The sequence below is a fragment of the Kogia breviceps genome, chromosome 1 (assembly GCF_026419965.1).
Source record: "Kogia breviceps isolate mKogBre1 chromosome 1, mKogBre1 haplotype 1, whole genome shotgun sequence".
In the NCBI taxonomy this organism is placed as follows: Eukaryota; Metazoa; Chordata; class Mammalia; order Artiodactyla; family Physeteridae; genus Kogia; species Kogia breviceps.
Genome location: NC_081310.1, coordinates 50,148,162 through 50,166,221, shown reverse-complemented (window position 1 = coordinate 50,166,221; position 18,060 = coordinate 50,148,162). Strand labels below are relative to the sequence as shown.

Here is an 18,060-nt window from a genome sequence, read left to right as displayed (position 1 = left end):
GAACTACTTTTAACATTTCTTGCAAAAGCAGGTCTATTGGCAACAATTCGTCGATTTTAGCTTGCATCTTTGATTTTTTGAAGTTTGTATATGAAATGCCTGGGTGTAGTAATTTTGGCATTTGTCCTTCTTGGTCCTTTTCTGCATCTGTGGTTGCTGTCAGACATTAATTTGGGGAAATTCTGTCATTATTACTTACAATATTCCTTCTGTTCCATTCTCCTACTCTTGTCTTTCTGTATTCTCATTACTCATATGTTACACCTTTTGTAGTTGTCCTGTGGTTTTTGGGTATTCTGTTCATTTTTTTAAAATTCATTTTTCTCTTTACTTTTTAAGTTTTGGAAATTTATATTGTCATATCCTCAGCCTCAGTTATTCTTTGCTCAGCTGTGTTCAGTCTACTAATGAACCCATCAGAGGCATTCTGCATTTCTGTTACTGTGTTTGATCTCTAGCATTTCTTTTTAATTCCTTTCTAGAATTTTTCTGCCTACATTATCCATCTGTTCTTGCATGTTGTCTACTTTTTTCCACTTAAGTCCTTAGTATATTAATCATGGTTTTTAAAAATTCCTGGTCTAGTAATTTCAGCATTCCTTCCATATCTAACTTTGGTTCTAATGCACGTTTAGTCTTTTCAAACTGTGTTTGCCCTGTTTTAAATGCCTTGTAATTTTTTGTTGAAAGGGGAGTATAATGTACAGGTGGTCCCCAACTTATGATGGTTTGACTTAATTTTTCCACTTTACGACAGACTTAAGTTTTCAACTTCATGACGTGTGAAAGCAATATGCATTCAGTTAAAATTGTGCTTTGAATTTTGACATTTCCCAGGCTAGTAATATGTAGTATGATTCTCTCTTATGATGCTGGGCAGTGGCAGCAAGCTCTCAGAACAAAAATGACTTTTGTGTTCCACTTGACTGTCTGGGTTCCTACTTTTCCTTCAATTGTGGCCTGGGATTACTTACTTAGTCTTGATAGCCCTTCAGTGCTGTTAGTGATTTTTTTTTTTAATTCATATTTAATTGCTTGAGGTTGATCTGAAAACCATTAACAACCATTCCTAGAAGTAGACATCATGTTTTTTAAAAAAGCAATTTGAATGAGATTAGTAATCTGATAGAAATGACTATTTAAAGGAATCTTTGGATATTTTTATATATTTGATGACTTTCTCAACAAATTTCTAAGACAATGTAAAAAATTATAATTCGTTGAATCATGTTATTAGTAAATTTCTGGTACATGAACTTTTATAGTGAGTTTGCTACTACTTATAAACTTCTCCCTGCATCAGACTATAAATCATTTACTTTTAGTGGGTTGAATAGGACTGAAGTCTCAGAGTGCCTCTTTTACATGCGTGTTTATCTTGTCAGGGTGGGGGTAGTAGCATAGAGCTATTGTGAATGTGCTTAAAGTAATGAAATCTCAGCAACCTAAGGCCAGTATTTCTAATTTACTCACCATGCCAGAGTGTTCATTCATTATTGCTTGATCGCTGATACTGCATATTCAAGCTATTTTAAGATTTTGGAGTTTATAGTTTCGATCACAGTAAATCATAGTTTTGATCGCAGTAAATCATAGTAATAAACAATTAGAAAAAACTTCTTAGACCTCTTTTTGTATGTTCCTTTAACTGGCTTTCATACAGTCACAACTGCTTGTTGCACATAGTTAACCCATATTTGCAGCACAATACAGAGTTTAGTCTTCTGGAAGAATATTCAGATGATCTATAGGTTTGGTATTAGCTTACCTGGAATGTGATTTTTCTCATCACCTAAGAGGGTAGAGCTGGCCCAAACAAGGATCCTTACTGTGTTGGCTGATAGCTGATAGCCAACACAGTAAGTTAAAAACTTAAGTTATTTGATGATGATCAGTCAAGCCCAAAATAAGAATGGTGCCCTCTCCTAACTTACTGCTTTTGGCTTACTAATTTCAAGTGCATAAATATATGATATAAATATAAATTCATTGGTTCTGTTAAGAAAATAATTATAAAGGGATAATATAATATTTATAGTATTTAATCATAGTATAATCTACATTTTACGTGTGCTTTTTTTCTTACTTATAGTAGACCCAAATGATCTGTACATTGTAGAACCCCTCAAGTTCTCTCCAGAAAAAAAGGTAATGTTTTGTTTCCTTTTAAGTATATCGATGTGTTATGTGGGTGTAGATGAAGAAATAGGTTGAAAGTTTTAATATAACCTTTAAGTGGTCCTTAAACTTACTGTTTATTTTCAATCATGATAATGATGTAAATGTTTACAGGGGTCAGCAAACTATGACCCATAGGCTATATATGGCCTGTGGCCTGTTTTATACAGGCCTGAAGCCATTTTTAAAGGGTTGTAAAATAAAAAAAAAATATGCAGGAGAAGAGAGTATGTGACCTGAAAAGCCTGAAATATTTACTATTTGGCTTTTACAGAAAAAACTTGCTGACCCCTGGCTGATTGTCTGACATGCACTTATAATAAAGAATGACTCAGTGTGTGCACTATTCCTGTAATCCTCACATCAACCTGAAGACGATACTCTCCCCATTTTTTAAGTGAGAACACTGAAACTCAAGAGTTTGTATCTTCTTTAAATGACTCATTAAATAGGTGGCAAAAATCAGACTGTACTTAGGCTTTTTTGGTTACAAAGTGTGTGCTTTTTCCATTTTGCCTCTTAAAGTAAGTTGTACTCATTTTGATTAGAGGTAATTGTCTCTAGGTGAAAGAACTTGGCCATTAGAACTTACTACCTTGTAACTTGGCCCAAGTTACAAGGTAAGTATGTGGTGAAGTTAGGATTGAAATAGCCTAGGATTCAACCCTAACTTCGCCACATACTACCTTGTAACGTGGGCAGGGAATCAAACCTGTGAACCTTGGTTTTCTCATTTGGTAACCAGGGACAAAATATTGATACTTATCTTTCAGGGTTAGCAAGTAAGATATACATGAAAGCAACTAGAATGATGTCTGGCACATAACAGGCATTCAGATTTTAGTTATCGCCCCCTAATCTATATTCAGAGGTGGCAGATAAGTAAAGAGTTTGATTGAGTAGTATTTACAAAATGAAAAAGTAATTATGGTATCTGTACAGAACATAACAGTATGTTTTGCTATTTATAATACTCTTTTACTTTCCACCAGGAGATGGCACTTTACTCCAGTAGCTCAGCTTTCTGAATTTGGTTAGGTAACTATTGGAGGTCTAATTCCTACCCTTTCTTTTCCTTGTGTTATAGAAGAAACGCTGCAAGTACAAAACTGAAAAAATTGAGACCATAAAGCCAGCAGCACATCCATTGCACCCTATAGCCAATGGCGACATAAAAGGAAGAAAGCCTTTTACGAACCAGAGAGATTTTTCTAATATGGGAGAAGTTTATCACTCTTCTTATAAGGGTCCTCCATCTGAAGGAAGCTCAGAAACTTCATCACAGTCAGAAGAGTCTTATTTTTGTGGCATTTCAGCTTGCACAAGTCTGTGCAATGGACAGTCCCAAAAGACAAAAACTGAGAAGAGGGCTTTGAAACGAAGGCGGTCTAAAGTCCAAGACCAAGGAAAATTGATAAAAACTCTCATACAGACTAAGTCAGGATCATTGCCAAGCCTGCATGACATAATCAAAGGAAACAAAGAGATCACCGTGGGAACACTTGGTGTTTCAGCAGTCTCGGGACATATTTAAAATTAATCGAACTTTTCATACTGGAGACTTTCGTTGTTCTTTGAAGAACAGTCTGTGGTATTTGAAGGGTTTGGGGGAGGGAGAAAATATTAATGGGAAAAATATTCAGAAATTATGATTCCTGCCTTTTTAAAAAGTAGGTGGGATTGTGTCAATCTTGGTTAATGAGCTGCAGTTTTACAAGGCTGATCACTTCCTACAAGGACAATGGTAGACATTTTATAAAGATTTTTTTCACAGATTAATTACTGGGACAAAAGTAATTCAGAAGCCCAGTTCCTTGGGTGGGATAGGAATGAAGGCCTAAACCTCTTCCTTTAGCTTTGTTCCTATTTCTTGCACCTTCCCATATTTATGTGCCTTTTGTCTATTTATAAATGCCACTGGAAGAGGAGGGAGAACTTTTCCTGTCATTTGATTTCTTTTATAACTTTGTTAGTTTTTTGAAGCTGCAAACACTACAAGGCTTTAATGTGATCTGCGCCTGGAGTTCAGTAAAGATCAGTAAAGACAGTGTAAAGATCCTAAAGACTTGGCCAACTAGACCTCTGTTTAGCAAACTCACTTGAAACAGACACTTGATGGAATTTTTACATCTGTTCTTTTAGGTAAGTGGTTATGCTTTTGATGTTATTTTCATTTAACTTATTCACACTAGTTTTCTTTGGTTACTAATTCAATGAGAAGGGGAAGAAAAAAAAAACGACAGGATCTTTTCTTGCAAATAACTAGTATTTGCAAATAATTGTTTTATCAACTCACCTTTTAAACAACATTTAGCCACTTTTAAGGGTTTTCTTTAGCTACATTACATTTTAAACATTCACAATAAGCACTAATCCTCCCAACTTTCAGATCACTGTTTTCCCTTACAAATGGAAAATTCAAAGGTTTGTCAAATGAGTCCAGGTCTCATAATCACTGCCTATGTATGTATGCACAGAACCAGCTAGTGAGTTTGTCAAGCCTTGTCTAATTGGTCAAGTCTAAAGGGATTATTATTCCTTAATGTTTGCTTTGTATTGGCTACAAATGTGCAGATATACATGTGTGATGTCAATGTGTTTGTTTTTGTCTTTTTTCTTTAAAAATAATTGGCAGTGACTGTATTTGAATCAAATGATTTCTAAGTATGTGTTTGTACAGTAATGAGTGAAAGTGGAAAGTTTCTTTTTGAAAGGGAGAGAATTGACTGTTTTGTGTTGTTAAGATTTAAGTTATTGAGCACTTTTAGAAATAACTGTTTTTAAACTTGTCTTAATACCTTTCTGGGGGTATTGGTTGTAATGTGACTTATTTAAAGCCTCTTTTGTTTAAGTTGCTGCTTTAGGTTAACAGTAAGTTTTAGATGATTTAAAAATTTTTTCCAATCTGTACAATTAGCCATTCAGAGCAAGAGGGCCTGATTGTATAGAAACCCAATAAAAAGAGGTCCATATGAGAGCAGAGGTAGAGCGGGAAGTTACACCATCTTTGTGCAGCATCCAGGGTTGTGGAAAGACTTTCAATATGTAACTACGGAGCTGTAGTGCCATTAGAAACTGTGAATTTCCAAATAAATCTGAACACTTGTCTTTATTAATTACTGGCTCTTCTGTTCTTTGAAGGAGAACTTTTACAAACTTGTTACTCTGAACACAGATTTGTTTTTGCCACTTTAAAAATTAAATACAGCAGCATCCTGTTAAATAATTGATCACATTTCAGCCAACTACAAACTGATTGAACTTTGACAGAAACATTTTGTTCCCTATACAGTCAGAATTTCACCATTTCAAACACTGAAATGAGAGTTTTGAATATTTAGTAGACTATGTTTATGTGCTTTTCTCTTATTAGGTGCCATCTTTAAGACCACTAATTGTTAATTTTTTCCATATATAAACATAGCATAACATTTTACAATTTGGGGTTTATTTTTCCTCTCTGAGATTATACTTAACATGAGGGGGAAAAAAATGAAAATTCTTGCCAATAATAGATTTGTGCCTGGTGAGAAGGAAAGCTGTGTGTGTGTGTGTGTGTGTGTGTGTGTGTGTGTGTGTGTATGTAATAGGCTTTCAATGTTCCTTGGTAGTCAACTTTATTTTATTTCTTCTAATATTAGGTAAAGCATTAAAACAGTAAGAAATAAGAAGAAACGAAAGGATCCGTAAGAGCAAGAACACAAAGTAAAGCAGTTCTTTTAACTGGATTTTTAAAAATAGAGTTATATAATTTGAGGAATGAAATTGTTTTATAAGGTAAGGTTTGCACAGAAAGACAGCTGTTCTCTATTCTCTGCCACTACACGTCCCCCACACCCCAGCCTTTCCCCCATCAAGGGTTTCTTGCTCCCCAGCAGCAACCGTTTTCAACTCTGTATCTCCAGTTACTGTGCTTATTTTGCCACTTACTGATTTGCCAGTTTTTGATGTGTCCCCAGTGTGAATATATAAACTTGTCGGCATGAATATGAAGTAGATATAAACTTATATTTGTTAACCTGGTTGAACAAATTTAAGATCACAGTATAATAAGCAACATGTCTATTTAGAAATATGTTTTAACTCTATTTCATAGAACAAAGTTACTTAAAAACCTCATGCTTTTCCCCAACTTCTTTTTTTGGTGGTACGCGGGTCTCTCACTGTTGTGGCCTCTCCCATTGCGGATCACAGGCTCTGGACACGCAGGCTCAGAGGCCATGGCTCACAGGTCAAGACGTTCCACGGCATGTGGGATCTTCCCAGACTGGGGCACAAATCTGTGTCCCCTGTATTGACAGGTGGACTCGCAACCACTGTGCCACCAGGGAAGCCCTCCCCAACTTTTTAACTTGAGAAATTTCAAATCCATAGAAAAGGTGAATTCCCATGCACCGTTACCCAGGTTCAACAATTAGCATTTGTAGTTTTCTTTTTATACATACATACACATGTATTAAACACATTTTTTGGGTGAGCCATTTGAAAGTTAAAAGATATCATGCCCATAACCCCTAAATACTTACACATGTGTTTTCTAAGAATAACAACATTCACCTACATGACCATAATACTAGTATCACACCTGAGAGTCAGTAATTCATTAATATCTAATACATACTCCATGATCAGATTTCTTCACAGGTCCACATGCATACTCTTTCTTTTCCTTTCCTTCTTTCTTTACCAAGGTCCAGTCAAGTTTCATTTGGTTTCATTGTCTAGTTTCTTTTAAAATGTACAGATTGCTTTATGACTTTGCATGTCTTCCTTGTGTAAGGACCATACTTATTTTCTCTGAATCATTCCAGTTTTAGTGTCTGGGCTACCAAAGTGGCTATTAAGAGCTTTTCTAGTGATCTATCAACACTGTCACTATAAATTTTATCCCAACCCACAAGTATTCATTTATATGACATTAAGACATTTAAAAAAATCCTATTGGAACATGTATTATACTCCACTGCACTGTACTCCACTTAGTCTATTACTTTCAAAATTAGTCTTTAGAATATTTGTTTACAGCAGAGTTCATCAGTTGCGTTTGTAAGGTCATACACCCTAGACTACCAACTTTGCATTCCATCTTTTTGACAAATCAGATATTGAAAACCCAAACAAATAACTTCTGTTATAAAACTTGTAAAATAAGTCTTTTTGACCAAACAGAAGCATTTGTGATTTTTAAGTTTATAAGGGATAAAAACCAAGTTTTACACCCAGAATGGTTTAAAATAGTTCCCCATGTAGGTGGTGTACTATCCCACTTAAGAGCAGGTGTTTAAATCAGACCGCCTAGTTTCATATTTGTTCTCTATCTCTTGAGTTTGGCATTAGACAAAATCACAGTCATAATCTCATTAAGCATCAGATTTCTCACCTGTAAATATGTGAAACAGCACCTATTTCAGATAATTATTCTGAAGATCAGCCATGCTTATACATGTAAAACTATCATGTGCCTAGCATGTAGTACACACAATATTAGCTATTAATGTTCTGATGCTCAGAGTGAGATCTCATCCCTTTGTCTCTGAGCATCAACCAGCAGGTGTAAGACTCATCTGCAGCCTCAGTCTATAACCACCATCCATTAGCAGGGTCAGCAGGGAGCTTTGAGCCGGATGTGCTCTGAGTAAGATTCCACCCTCAGTGCTTCCATCACAGGCACTCCAGAGCTCTGCAGCGCCCCTGGAAAGATCTTGCTACCCCTTGTTATAAGACCTTGCCACAATTTTATGCCTCAAAACCATTAAGGCAAATTTCATATGCCTTTGATTCCTATTAATTTTATCCCCACAAGAAACCCCATATGGCTCTTCACATCCTTCTTTCTGGACCCATATTCCTTCACCAACGCCTAAAAACACTTACCCTGTGCCCTCTGGAACTCAAAAATCAGTCATCAGTAAAATTTCCTAAATCTTTAAGTTCTTTCAACCTTCTCTTCACCTCCTTATTCTAATTGAAACTACTTTCCTTGAATCCTTTCCAGGAGGTCACTTTTTTTCTTCCTGACTGCCTCATACCACTCGACCTAGAGGTAGAATAGATGGTCTCCTTAATCTTCAGTGCCTAAAACGCCTCACTTTGTATCTTATATTGACAAACTCTAGCATCTACTCTTTCTCCTTGCTGCAAGTGAACCCCTGTTTTCTCTCACTCTCTCTCATCTTCATTCATGGGGTCACTGTCATTCTAATACTGCTCTGTCATAATCCTTTATTTCAATGTCTACATTATTTTTTCTAGTTTCTCACTTCTTTGCCTTCTTTCCCCTAAGATCTTGTTCTCCAGCCTGTATCAGCCACTTACTCCCACGATTAAATACTAGTGTTTGTCACTGTAAATATCCATAATCCTTAACACCAATTTCAAGCACCCAACTCTGACCACCACCTCCTATTTTTCTAGCTCATGCCCCCTCACACCCTAACTCTGACAATTCTTCAATTTCACCAAATCCTACAGTCCATTGGTCATACTGATAAGAACAGAGTAAAGGGACAAAGTAGGTGATTAAATAGATAATCCCACTAAGGGAACGTAAGTGAAGAAAAAAGTATGGGCAACCCCTGTAAGTTAATGGTCACTCAAGAAAGCAGGTTTGCCTAACCACAAAACCAAGCAGGCTTCCTTAAAAACAAAACCATGCAACAGTCATGGGACATGCCCTAAAACAATAAAACTGATGGCTTTCTTAAGCTCCCTTTACACCCTGGTCTTTCTTGTCCCACTCCCAAATCACTTTTCTTTCACTCAAAAGAAAGTTCTCTTTCCTATAGGGTGGGGAAAAAATGACACTCTCAAAATATTTTCATATGAAACTTATTCTTCATTAGGGCAAAGGCAATGCTTCCTATCTTTGTCCTTGACGTCCAAGAATGGCTGAAAATGGACTTCCCTTTTACCATTTCAACTCAACACCCTTAAAAGTCAACAGCAATGGAAGAGGAATCAAGATGGTGGGGCAGTAGGAAGTGGAGCTTACCTCCTCCCACAGATACAGCAAAAACACATCTACAAGTGGAACGATTCACACAGAACATCTACTGAATGCTGGCAGAAGACCTCAGACTTCCAAAAGAGCAAGAAAACCTCCATGTAACCGGGTAGGACAAAAGAAAAAAAAAAAAAGTGAAGGAATTGGGACAGGACCTGCACCCCAGGGAGGGAGATGTGCAGGAGGAAAGGTTCCCCCACTATGGGAAATCCCCTCAATGGTGGGGAGATCAGCCTGGATGGAGGGGGAGCCTCAGAGCCTCGGAGGAGAGTGTGGCAACCAGTTTGTGGAAGGACCTGCACAGATGGTCAGTAGTGCCTCTGCCCTGTGCTCCCCAGCCTGGGACGTTTGCTGGTGTGGGCGGAGCTGGGTGCTGAAGCTCGAGCTTCAGATGTCAGACCCAGGGATAGGACCAGGGTTAGCTGCATGGAGACAGCCTGAAAAGGTTGGAGAGTGACAACTGAGTGTGCACTCAGAAGAGGCCTGGGCCCACCAGAGAGTCAAAACACCACTGTTCGGGGGCATCTGAGAAGACAGGCAGGACCGCTATAGGAGCTTCTTTTCCTACCTGTGGGCTCTCAGGCAACGAGACACCACTTACATGAGTTCTGGGGGCAGGTGCAAGCTGCTGCCACCATCATGGGCTCCAGAGACAAGACACGGGCCACTGCCACAGCTAGGGGACCTGCAAGCAGGTGCCACTTGCTGTCCTGGTGGGGGAGTTGCACAGCCCGCCACCACCACTGCTAGACCTGTGGGTGGGCACCGATTGCTGCCCCCACCATATGGGGAGCATGCACAGGCCATGAGCAGGCACCAATTGCTGTTCCTACTGTCCTGCAAGTAGGTGGGTTGTTGCTGCCGCTAAGAGACACAAGAGCAGGTGCCATCTGCTGCCCCTACTGTCCTGGGACTGCATGGGCCACTGCTGCCACTGGGAGACCTGGGAGCAGGTGCCAATCAATGCCCCTGCCATACCAGGAGTGTGCACAGGCCAGCGTGCCTGCACACATCATATCAAGAGGATAAGAGCCAGCACACACTGGAAAGAGGCAACAATCATCCAAACTAAAAGCAGCCCCTCGATTCCAGACAAGATGGCAGGGATAGAAGGACGTGAACTCACCTCCTCTCACTAAAACACCAAAATCACAACTAACAACTTAATAACCATTGACAAAAAGACTGGAACCCACAAAAAAAATACTTCACATCCAAAGACAAAGAAGAAGCCACAACAAGACGGTAGGAGGGGCACTTTCATGATGTAAGACTAATTCCATACCCGCCAGCTGGGCAACCCACAAACTGGAAAATAATTATATTGCAGAGGTTCTCCCACAGGAGTGAGTTCTGAGCCCCATGTCAGGCTCCCCAGCCTGAGAGTCTGGCCATGGTAGGAGGAGCCCCCAGAGCATTTGGCTTTGAAGGCCAGTGGGGGTTGAGTGCAGGAGCTCCACAGAACTGGGGGAAATGGAGGTTCCACTTTTGGAGGGTGCACATAAGATTTTACGTGCACTGGGACCCAGCACAAAGCAGTGACTCCATAGGAGCTTGGGCTAGACCTACCTATGGGTCTTGGAGGGTCTCCTGGTGAGGCGTGGGTCAGCTGTGGCTCACTGAGGGCAAGGACACTGGTGGCGGAAGTCCCAAGGAATATTAATCAGCATGAGATTTCCTGGAGGTCTTCATTTTGGCACCGAGACCTGACCCCACCCAACAGCCTGAAGGCTCAAGTGCTGGGATGACTACAAGCCAAACAAAGAGCAGGGGGGAACACAGCCCCACCCATCCGCTGACAGGCACCTAAAGTTGTACTGAGCTCACAGCCACCTCTAAATACACCCCTTGACATGGCCCTGCCCACCAGAGGGACAAAACCCAGCACCACCCACCAGTGGACAGGCACCAGTCCTTCCCACCAGGAAGCCTGCACAAGGCTCTGGACCACCCTCACCCACCAGGGGATAGACACCAGAAGCAAGAGGAAATACAATCCTGCAGCCTGCAGAAAGGAGACCACAAACACAGAAAAGTAGACGAAGTGAGACGGCAGAGAAATATGTTCCAGACAAAGGAACAAGATAAAACCCCAGAACAACTAAGTGAAGTGGAGATAGGCAATCTACCTGAAAAAGAATTCAGAGTAATGATAGTAAAGATGATCCAATATCTTGGAAAAAGAATGGAGGCACAGACTGAGAAGATACAAGAAATGTGTAAAAAAGATCTAGAAGATTTAAAGAATAAACAGATGAATAATACAGTAATTGAAATGAAAAACACACTGGAAGGAACTGATACCAGAATAAATGAGGCAGAAGAAGGAATAAGTAAGCTGAAAAACATAGTGGTGGAAATCACCACTGCAGAACAGAAAAAAAAAATAGAATGAAAAGAAATAAGGACAGTCTTAGAGACCACTGGGACAACATTTAACACCCCAACATTCACATTATAAGGGTCCCAGAAGGAAGAGAGAAAGAGAAAGGGCCCAAGAATATTTGAAGAGATTATAGCCAGAAACTTACCTAACATGAGAAAGGAAACACTTGAGTCTAGGAAGGAGAGAGAGTGCCACGCAGGATAAATCCAAGGAGGAACACGTCAAGACACGTATTAATCAAACTAACAAAAATTAAAAAAAATTGAGAGCAACAAGGGAAAAGCAACAAATTACAAGGGAATCCCCATAAGGTTATCAGCTGAATTTTCAGCAGAAACTCTGCAGGCCAGAAGGGAGTGGCACGATATATTTAAAGTGATGAAAGGGAAAAACCTAAAACCAAGAATACTCTACCCAGCAAGGCTTTCATTCAGATTTGATGGAGAAATCAAAAGCTTTACAGAAAAGCAAAAGCTAAGAGAATTCAGTACAAATGTCCCTTAATTCCATGTAAGGGACATGAATTATGAATACTTTGTAAGAGGAGGGTACACTTTTTCACAAAAATTTAACACTCTATTCTAATTCCCTCCATTAGAGGGAGAACTATTTCATGTAATTGCACTTTTGATGTGCTATTTAGAACCAGTCAGGAATTTTAGTCTACTTTCCTCTGACTGTGGTGAGGGTTTTTTGTTTGTTTGCTTAATTGTTTAGAATTTCTTTGAAATCAGTTTTAGAAGATTGATTAAACCATTATATTAAAAGTAGAGGAATTTTGCAATTTTTTTCCCCTTACCACCAAACCAGCTTTACAACACATGCTAAAGGAGCTTCTCTAGGAGGAAAAGAAAGGACTACAACTAGAAACAAGAAAATTACAAATGAAAAAGCTCACCAGTAAAGGCAAACAAAGTAAAGGTACAGAATCATCCGCACACAAATATGATATCAAAACCAGCGATCAAGAGGAGAGTACAAATGCAGGATATTGGAAATACATTTGAAATTAAGAGATAAGCAACTTAAAACTATCTTGTATCTATACAGACTGCTATATCAAAACTTCATGGGAACTGCAAAACAAAAATCTACAATAGATACACACACAAAAAAGAAAAACCCATCCAAACACAACACTAGAGATAGTCATCAAATCAAGAGAGGAAGGTAAGAGAAAAGACCTACAAAAGCACATCCGAAACAATTAACAAAATGGCAATAAGAACATACATATCGATAATTACCTTAAATGTAAATGGATTAAGTGCTCCAACCAAAAGACATAGAATGGCTGAATGGATACAAAAATAAGACCCATATATTTACTGTCTACAAGAGACCCACTTCAGATCTTAGGGGCACATACGGACTGAAAGTAAGGGGATGGAAAAAATGTGTTCCATGCAAATGGAAATCAAAAGAAAGCTGGAGTAGCAGTACTCATATGTTTACTCATAAAGTAAACAATATTTTTTTTTTAGATAAAGACTGTTACAAGAGAAAAAGAATAATGATTAAGGGATCAATCCAAGAAGAAGATATAACAAATGTAAATATATATGCACCCAACATAGGAACACTTCAACATAATGCAAATGCTAACAGCTGTAAAAGGAGAAAATCGATAGTAACACAATAATAGTGGGGGATTTAACACCGCACTTTCATCAATAGGTCATCCAGACAGAAAAATCAATACGGAAACACAGGCCTTAAATGACACATAAGACCAGATGGGCTTGATATTTATAGAACATTCCATCAGAAAGCAGAATATGCATTCTTCTCAAGTGCACATGGAACATACTCCAGAATAGGTCACATCTGGGCTACAAATCAAGCTTCAGTAAATGTAAGAAAATTGAAACCATATCAACTATCTTTTCTGACAACAACACTGAGATTAGAAATCAATCAGAAGAAAAAAATGTAAAAACCACAGACACATGGAGGCTAAACAATATGTTACTAAACAAGCAATGGATCACTGAAGAAATCAAAGAGGAAACCACAAAATACCTAGAGACAAATGGCAATGAAAACACAACAAACCCAAACCTATGGGATGCAGCAAAAGAAGTTCTAAGAGGGAAGTTTATATCAGTACAATCTTACCTCAGGAAACAAGAAAAATTTCAAATAACCTAACCTTACACCTAAACCAACTAGAGAAATAAGAACAAACAAAACCCAAAGTTAGTTAAGGAAAGAAATCATGAAGATCAGAGCAGAAATAAATGAAATACAGACACAGCAAAGATCAGTGAAACTAAAAGGTGGTTCTTTGAAAAGATAAACAAAATTGAAAAACCTTTAGCCAGACTCATCAAGAAAAAACGGGAGAGAGCTCAAATCAATAAAATTAGAAATGAAAAAGAAGTTACAACTTACACCACAGAAATACAAAGGATCATAAGAGACTTTTACAAGCAACTATATGCCAATAAAATGGACAACATAGAAAAAATGGAAAAATTCTTAGAAAGGTACAACTTTCCAAGACTGAACCAGGAAGAAATAGAAAACATGAACAGACCAATCACAAATACTAAAATTAAAACTGTGATTAAAAAACTTCCAACAAACCAAAGTCCAGGACCAGATGGCTTCACAGGCAAATTCTCAAACATTTAGAGAAGAGTTAACACCTATCCATTTGGAGCTCCTCCAAAAAATTACACAGGAAGGAACACTCCCATTCTATGAGGCCACCAGTACCCTGATATCAAATCAAAACAAATATAACACAAAAAAGAATTAAAGGCCAATATCACTGGCGAAAATAAAGGCAAACATCTTCAACTAAATGCCAGCAAACTGACTCCAACAATTTGGTGAAAGGATCATACACCACACTCAACTGGGATTTTTCCCAGTGATATAAGGATTCTTCAGTATCTGCAAATCAATCAGTGTGATATACCACATTAACAAATTGAAGAATAAAAACCATACAATAATGTCAATTGAGGCAGAAAAAGCTTTTGACAAAATTCAGCATCCATTTATAATAAAAAGTCTCCAGAAAGCGGGCATAGAGGAAATCTAACTCTCCATAATAAAAGGCCATATATGACAGACCCACAGTTAACATCATTCTCAATGGTGAAAAGCTGAAAGCATTTTCTCTAAGATCAGGAATGAGACAGGATGTCCACTCTCACCACTTTTATTCATAGTTTTGGAAATCCTAGCCATGGAAATTGACAAGAAATAAAAGGAAACCAAACTAGGAAAGAAGAAGTAACACTTTCACTGCTTGCAAATGACATGATACTATACAGAGAAAATCCTAAAGACACTACCAAAAAACTACTAGAGCTCAATGAATTTGGTAAAGTTGCAGGATACAAAATTAATACACAGAAATCTCTTGCATTCCTATACATTAACAGGAAAACATCAGAAAGAGAAATTAAGGAAACAATCCTATTTACCATCACATCAAAAAGAATAAAATACCTAGGAATAAACCTACCTAAGGAGGCAAAAAACCTGTACTCCTGAAACTATAAGACATTGAAGAAAGGAATTGAAGATGACAGAAACAGATGGAAAGATATACCATATTCTTGGATTGGAAGAATCAATATTGTCAAAATGACTATACTACCGAAGGCAATCCATAGATACAATGCTATCCCTATCAAATTACCAATAGCATTTTTCACAGAACTAGAACAAAATTTTAAAATTTGCATGGGAACACAAAAGACCCCAAATAGCCAAAACAGTCTTAAGCAGAACAGAGTTGGAGGAATCACTCTGACTTCAGGCTATACTACAAAGCTACAGTCATGAGAACAGTATGGTACTGGCACAAAAACAGACACATAGATTAAAGGAATAGGATAGAAAGCCCAGAAATAACCCCCTGCACTTATGGTCAATCAATCTATTACAAAGGAAGCAAGAATATACAGTGGAGAAAAGACAGTCCCTTCAGTAAGTGGTGCTGGGAAAACTGGACAGCTACATATAAAAGAATGAATTTAGAATGTTGTCTAACACCATACACAAAACTAAACAAAATGGATAAAAGACCTAAATGTAAGACCAGATACAATAAAACTTCTAGAGGAAAACATAGGCAGAACACTCTTTGACATAAATCACAGCAATATAATTTGAATCCATCTCCTAGGGTAATGGAAACAAATGCCAAAAAACTAATGGGACCTAATTACACTTAAGATATTTTGCATAGCAAAGGAAACCATAAACAAAATTAAAAGACAACCTAAGGAATGGGAGAAAATATTTGCAAATGATGCCACCAACATGGGATTAATTTCCAAAATATAGAAAACAGCTCATACAGCTCAATATCAAAGAACGAAACGACCTAGTCAAAAATGGGCAGAAGACCTAAATAGACATTTTCCAAAGAAGACTCACAGATGGCCAACAGGCACCTGAAAAGATACTCAATATTGCTAATTATTAGAGAAATGTAAATCAAAACCACAATGAGGTATCACCTCACACTGGTCAGAATGGCCATCATTAAACAGTCTATAAATAATAAATGCTGGAGAGGGTATGGAGAAATAGGAACCCTCCTACACTGTTGGTGGGACTGTAAATATATATATATATATATAATATATTATATATATTATATATATATAATGAAATATTACTCAGCCATAAAAGAGAATGAAATAATGCCATTTGCAGCAATAAGGATGGACCTAGAGATTATCATACTAAGTGAAGGAAGTCAAACAGAGAAAGGCAAATGTCATATGATATCACTTAAATGTGAAATGTAAAAAATGATACAAATAAACCTATAGAAAACATAAGTAGACTCACAGACGTAGAGAGAGGGATAAACTGAATTTGGGATTAAGAGATACACACTACTGTATGTAAAATAGATCAACAAGGACCTACTTATAACACAGGGAACTATATTCAATATCTTGTAATAACCTATAATGGAAAAGAGTCTGAAAAAGAATATATGTATAACTGAATCACTGGGCTGTACACCTGAAACTAACATAACACTGTAAATCAACTATACTTCAATAAAAAGAAAAATAAAGGATATATGAGTCCTTTCAAAGAAGTATTTTATTCAACGAGGTAAAATAAGTATTTTGTGATCATCATGTATTAAGGATGGACTGCCACAACCCTTAACTTTAAGGCACAAGGAAGTTTACACAGTCTAATTCTAAGAACCATGCAGCATTTAGGAGAAATGAACAGTATTTTTTTATCACTGGTAAAGAAAAGTCTGCTCTTCCCAGGAGCAGGCAATCAGAATTCTTATTTATTGGGGTTTATGGAACTTTAAAAGAGCAAGTACAAAAATGACTCAAAATCCCCACATGAAAAAGAATATTGATTTGAGGGGGCATGAAATGCTAATGTGTATCACATCAAAGAGACTCTGCTTAAAAATAACAACTAGTAGCACAGCAGAGAACGGAAATTGTGGCTCTTCTTTTCTCCCCCAAGAGTCTCTGATCTCCCCCTACAGCCCCATAGCACCCTTCACATGTATCACATGAGCCCCACTAGGGTTTTGTTAGCTCTGATCTGCATGTTTCTATGAATCCCAGAGTGACCACGTTTATCAAGTCACTCAGAAATACCTTAAATATTTACCAAAGGACCATGTTGCCTGTCCAGCCTAGACCTGGCCATTGTTTGCCTAATTATAGTTATAGCAAATAGATAACCCTGGGCATTTTAGTGATTACTTTTTTTTTTTTTTCTATAATATAGATCAATTTAGAGCTATCTCTAACAGCTATTTGATTGTAAAAATAGGTAAGCCTCTTTGTATGTTATCAGGAATGAGAGTCTGAACCTGGTACTAATGAGATCACTTTTAGTCAATTCTAGGGTGACTCTAAACTAATTCAGAGACTATTATTTACAGTAAAGAAATGATCAATTCATCTGTCTTTGAAAAGTGGCTGTGGGTTTGTATTTCCATTCTGCGATATTCATGGAAGAGGAGTCATAACTAAAAGACAATTAAATGAAATTTAAGGAAATGATTTGCCCTCAAGATTTCTACTGAGGAACATTAATTGCTAATATATTTCATACTTCCTACAAGAGGAATTACAGATGCACAAACTTCCACTGGTAATTAGATGGACTAATTCCCCCCACACCTGTAATCTGCTGACTTTCATCACAAGTTTTATAGGTCTAGGGCTCTTTCTGTGGAATCGAGTAACTTAACTGATTTATTACCCTTAGCTCAAAAAGGACCCATCAGAGGATCCTTTATTGCCCGACCCACTTCAAAACTTTTTCTGAGTAGCACAGCATCCAGTTCTTTAAAATCTTCATAGTCCACGAATACACTCTCCTAACATAAGGAACCCTTTGGAAGGGCCAAGCAGACCTTATCCAGGTGCTGCTGGGCTGTGTCAAATCTTGTTTCATTTTCTTTCATGGTGTGGCCTGAGAAGAAGAGAAGGTCAGGTCTGCCTGACCTCCTGCCTTAGTCTGGGCCTGC

The 18,060-nt window shown here is 37.8% G+C and overlaps 1 protein-coding gene and 1 non-coding gene across 5 annotated transcripts in view; one reads left to right on the top strand and one right to left on the bottom strand.

Annotated features, from left to right (window-relative positions):
* SUCO (SUN domain containing ossification factor) overlaps positions 1 to 6,296 on the top strand; it is an 82,812-nt gene extending 76,516 nt beyond the window's left edge. For 2 of the 4 annotated variants that reach the window (XR_009338243.2, XR_010840219.1), the window contains exons 23-25: positions 2,093 to 2,148; positions 3,266 to 4,320; positions 5,820 to 6,296. Coding sequence is in view for 2 of the 4 variants with exons in the window: in XM_059079534.2 (XP_058935517.1) it covers positions 2,093 to 2,148; positions 3,266 to 3,712 (503 nt within the window). In the remaining 2 variants the exon portion in view is untranslated. Of the gene's footprint in view, positions 1 to 2,092; positions 2,149 to 3,265; positions 5,295 to 5,819 lie in introns of those variants that run through there. The other 2 variants (XM_059079534.2, XM_067031522.1) reach the window with 1 other exon arrangement.
* A 616-nt stretch (positions 6,297 to 6,912) lies between these two features.
* LOC131746867 (U6 spliceosomal RNA) lies at positions 6,913 to 7,017 on the bottom strand. Its single transcript, XR_009332686.1, has one exon. It is a non-coding gene; the product is annotated as a U6 spliceosomal RNA (small nuclear RNA).
* Positions 7,018 to 18,060: the final 11,043 nt, after the last annotated feature.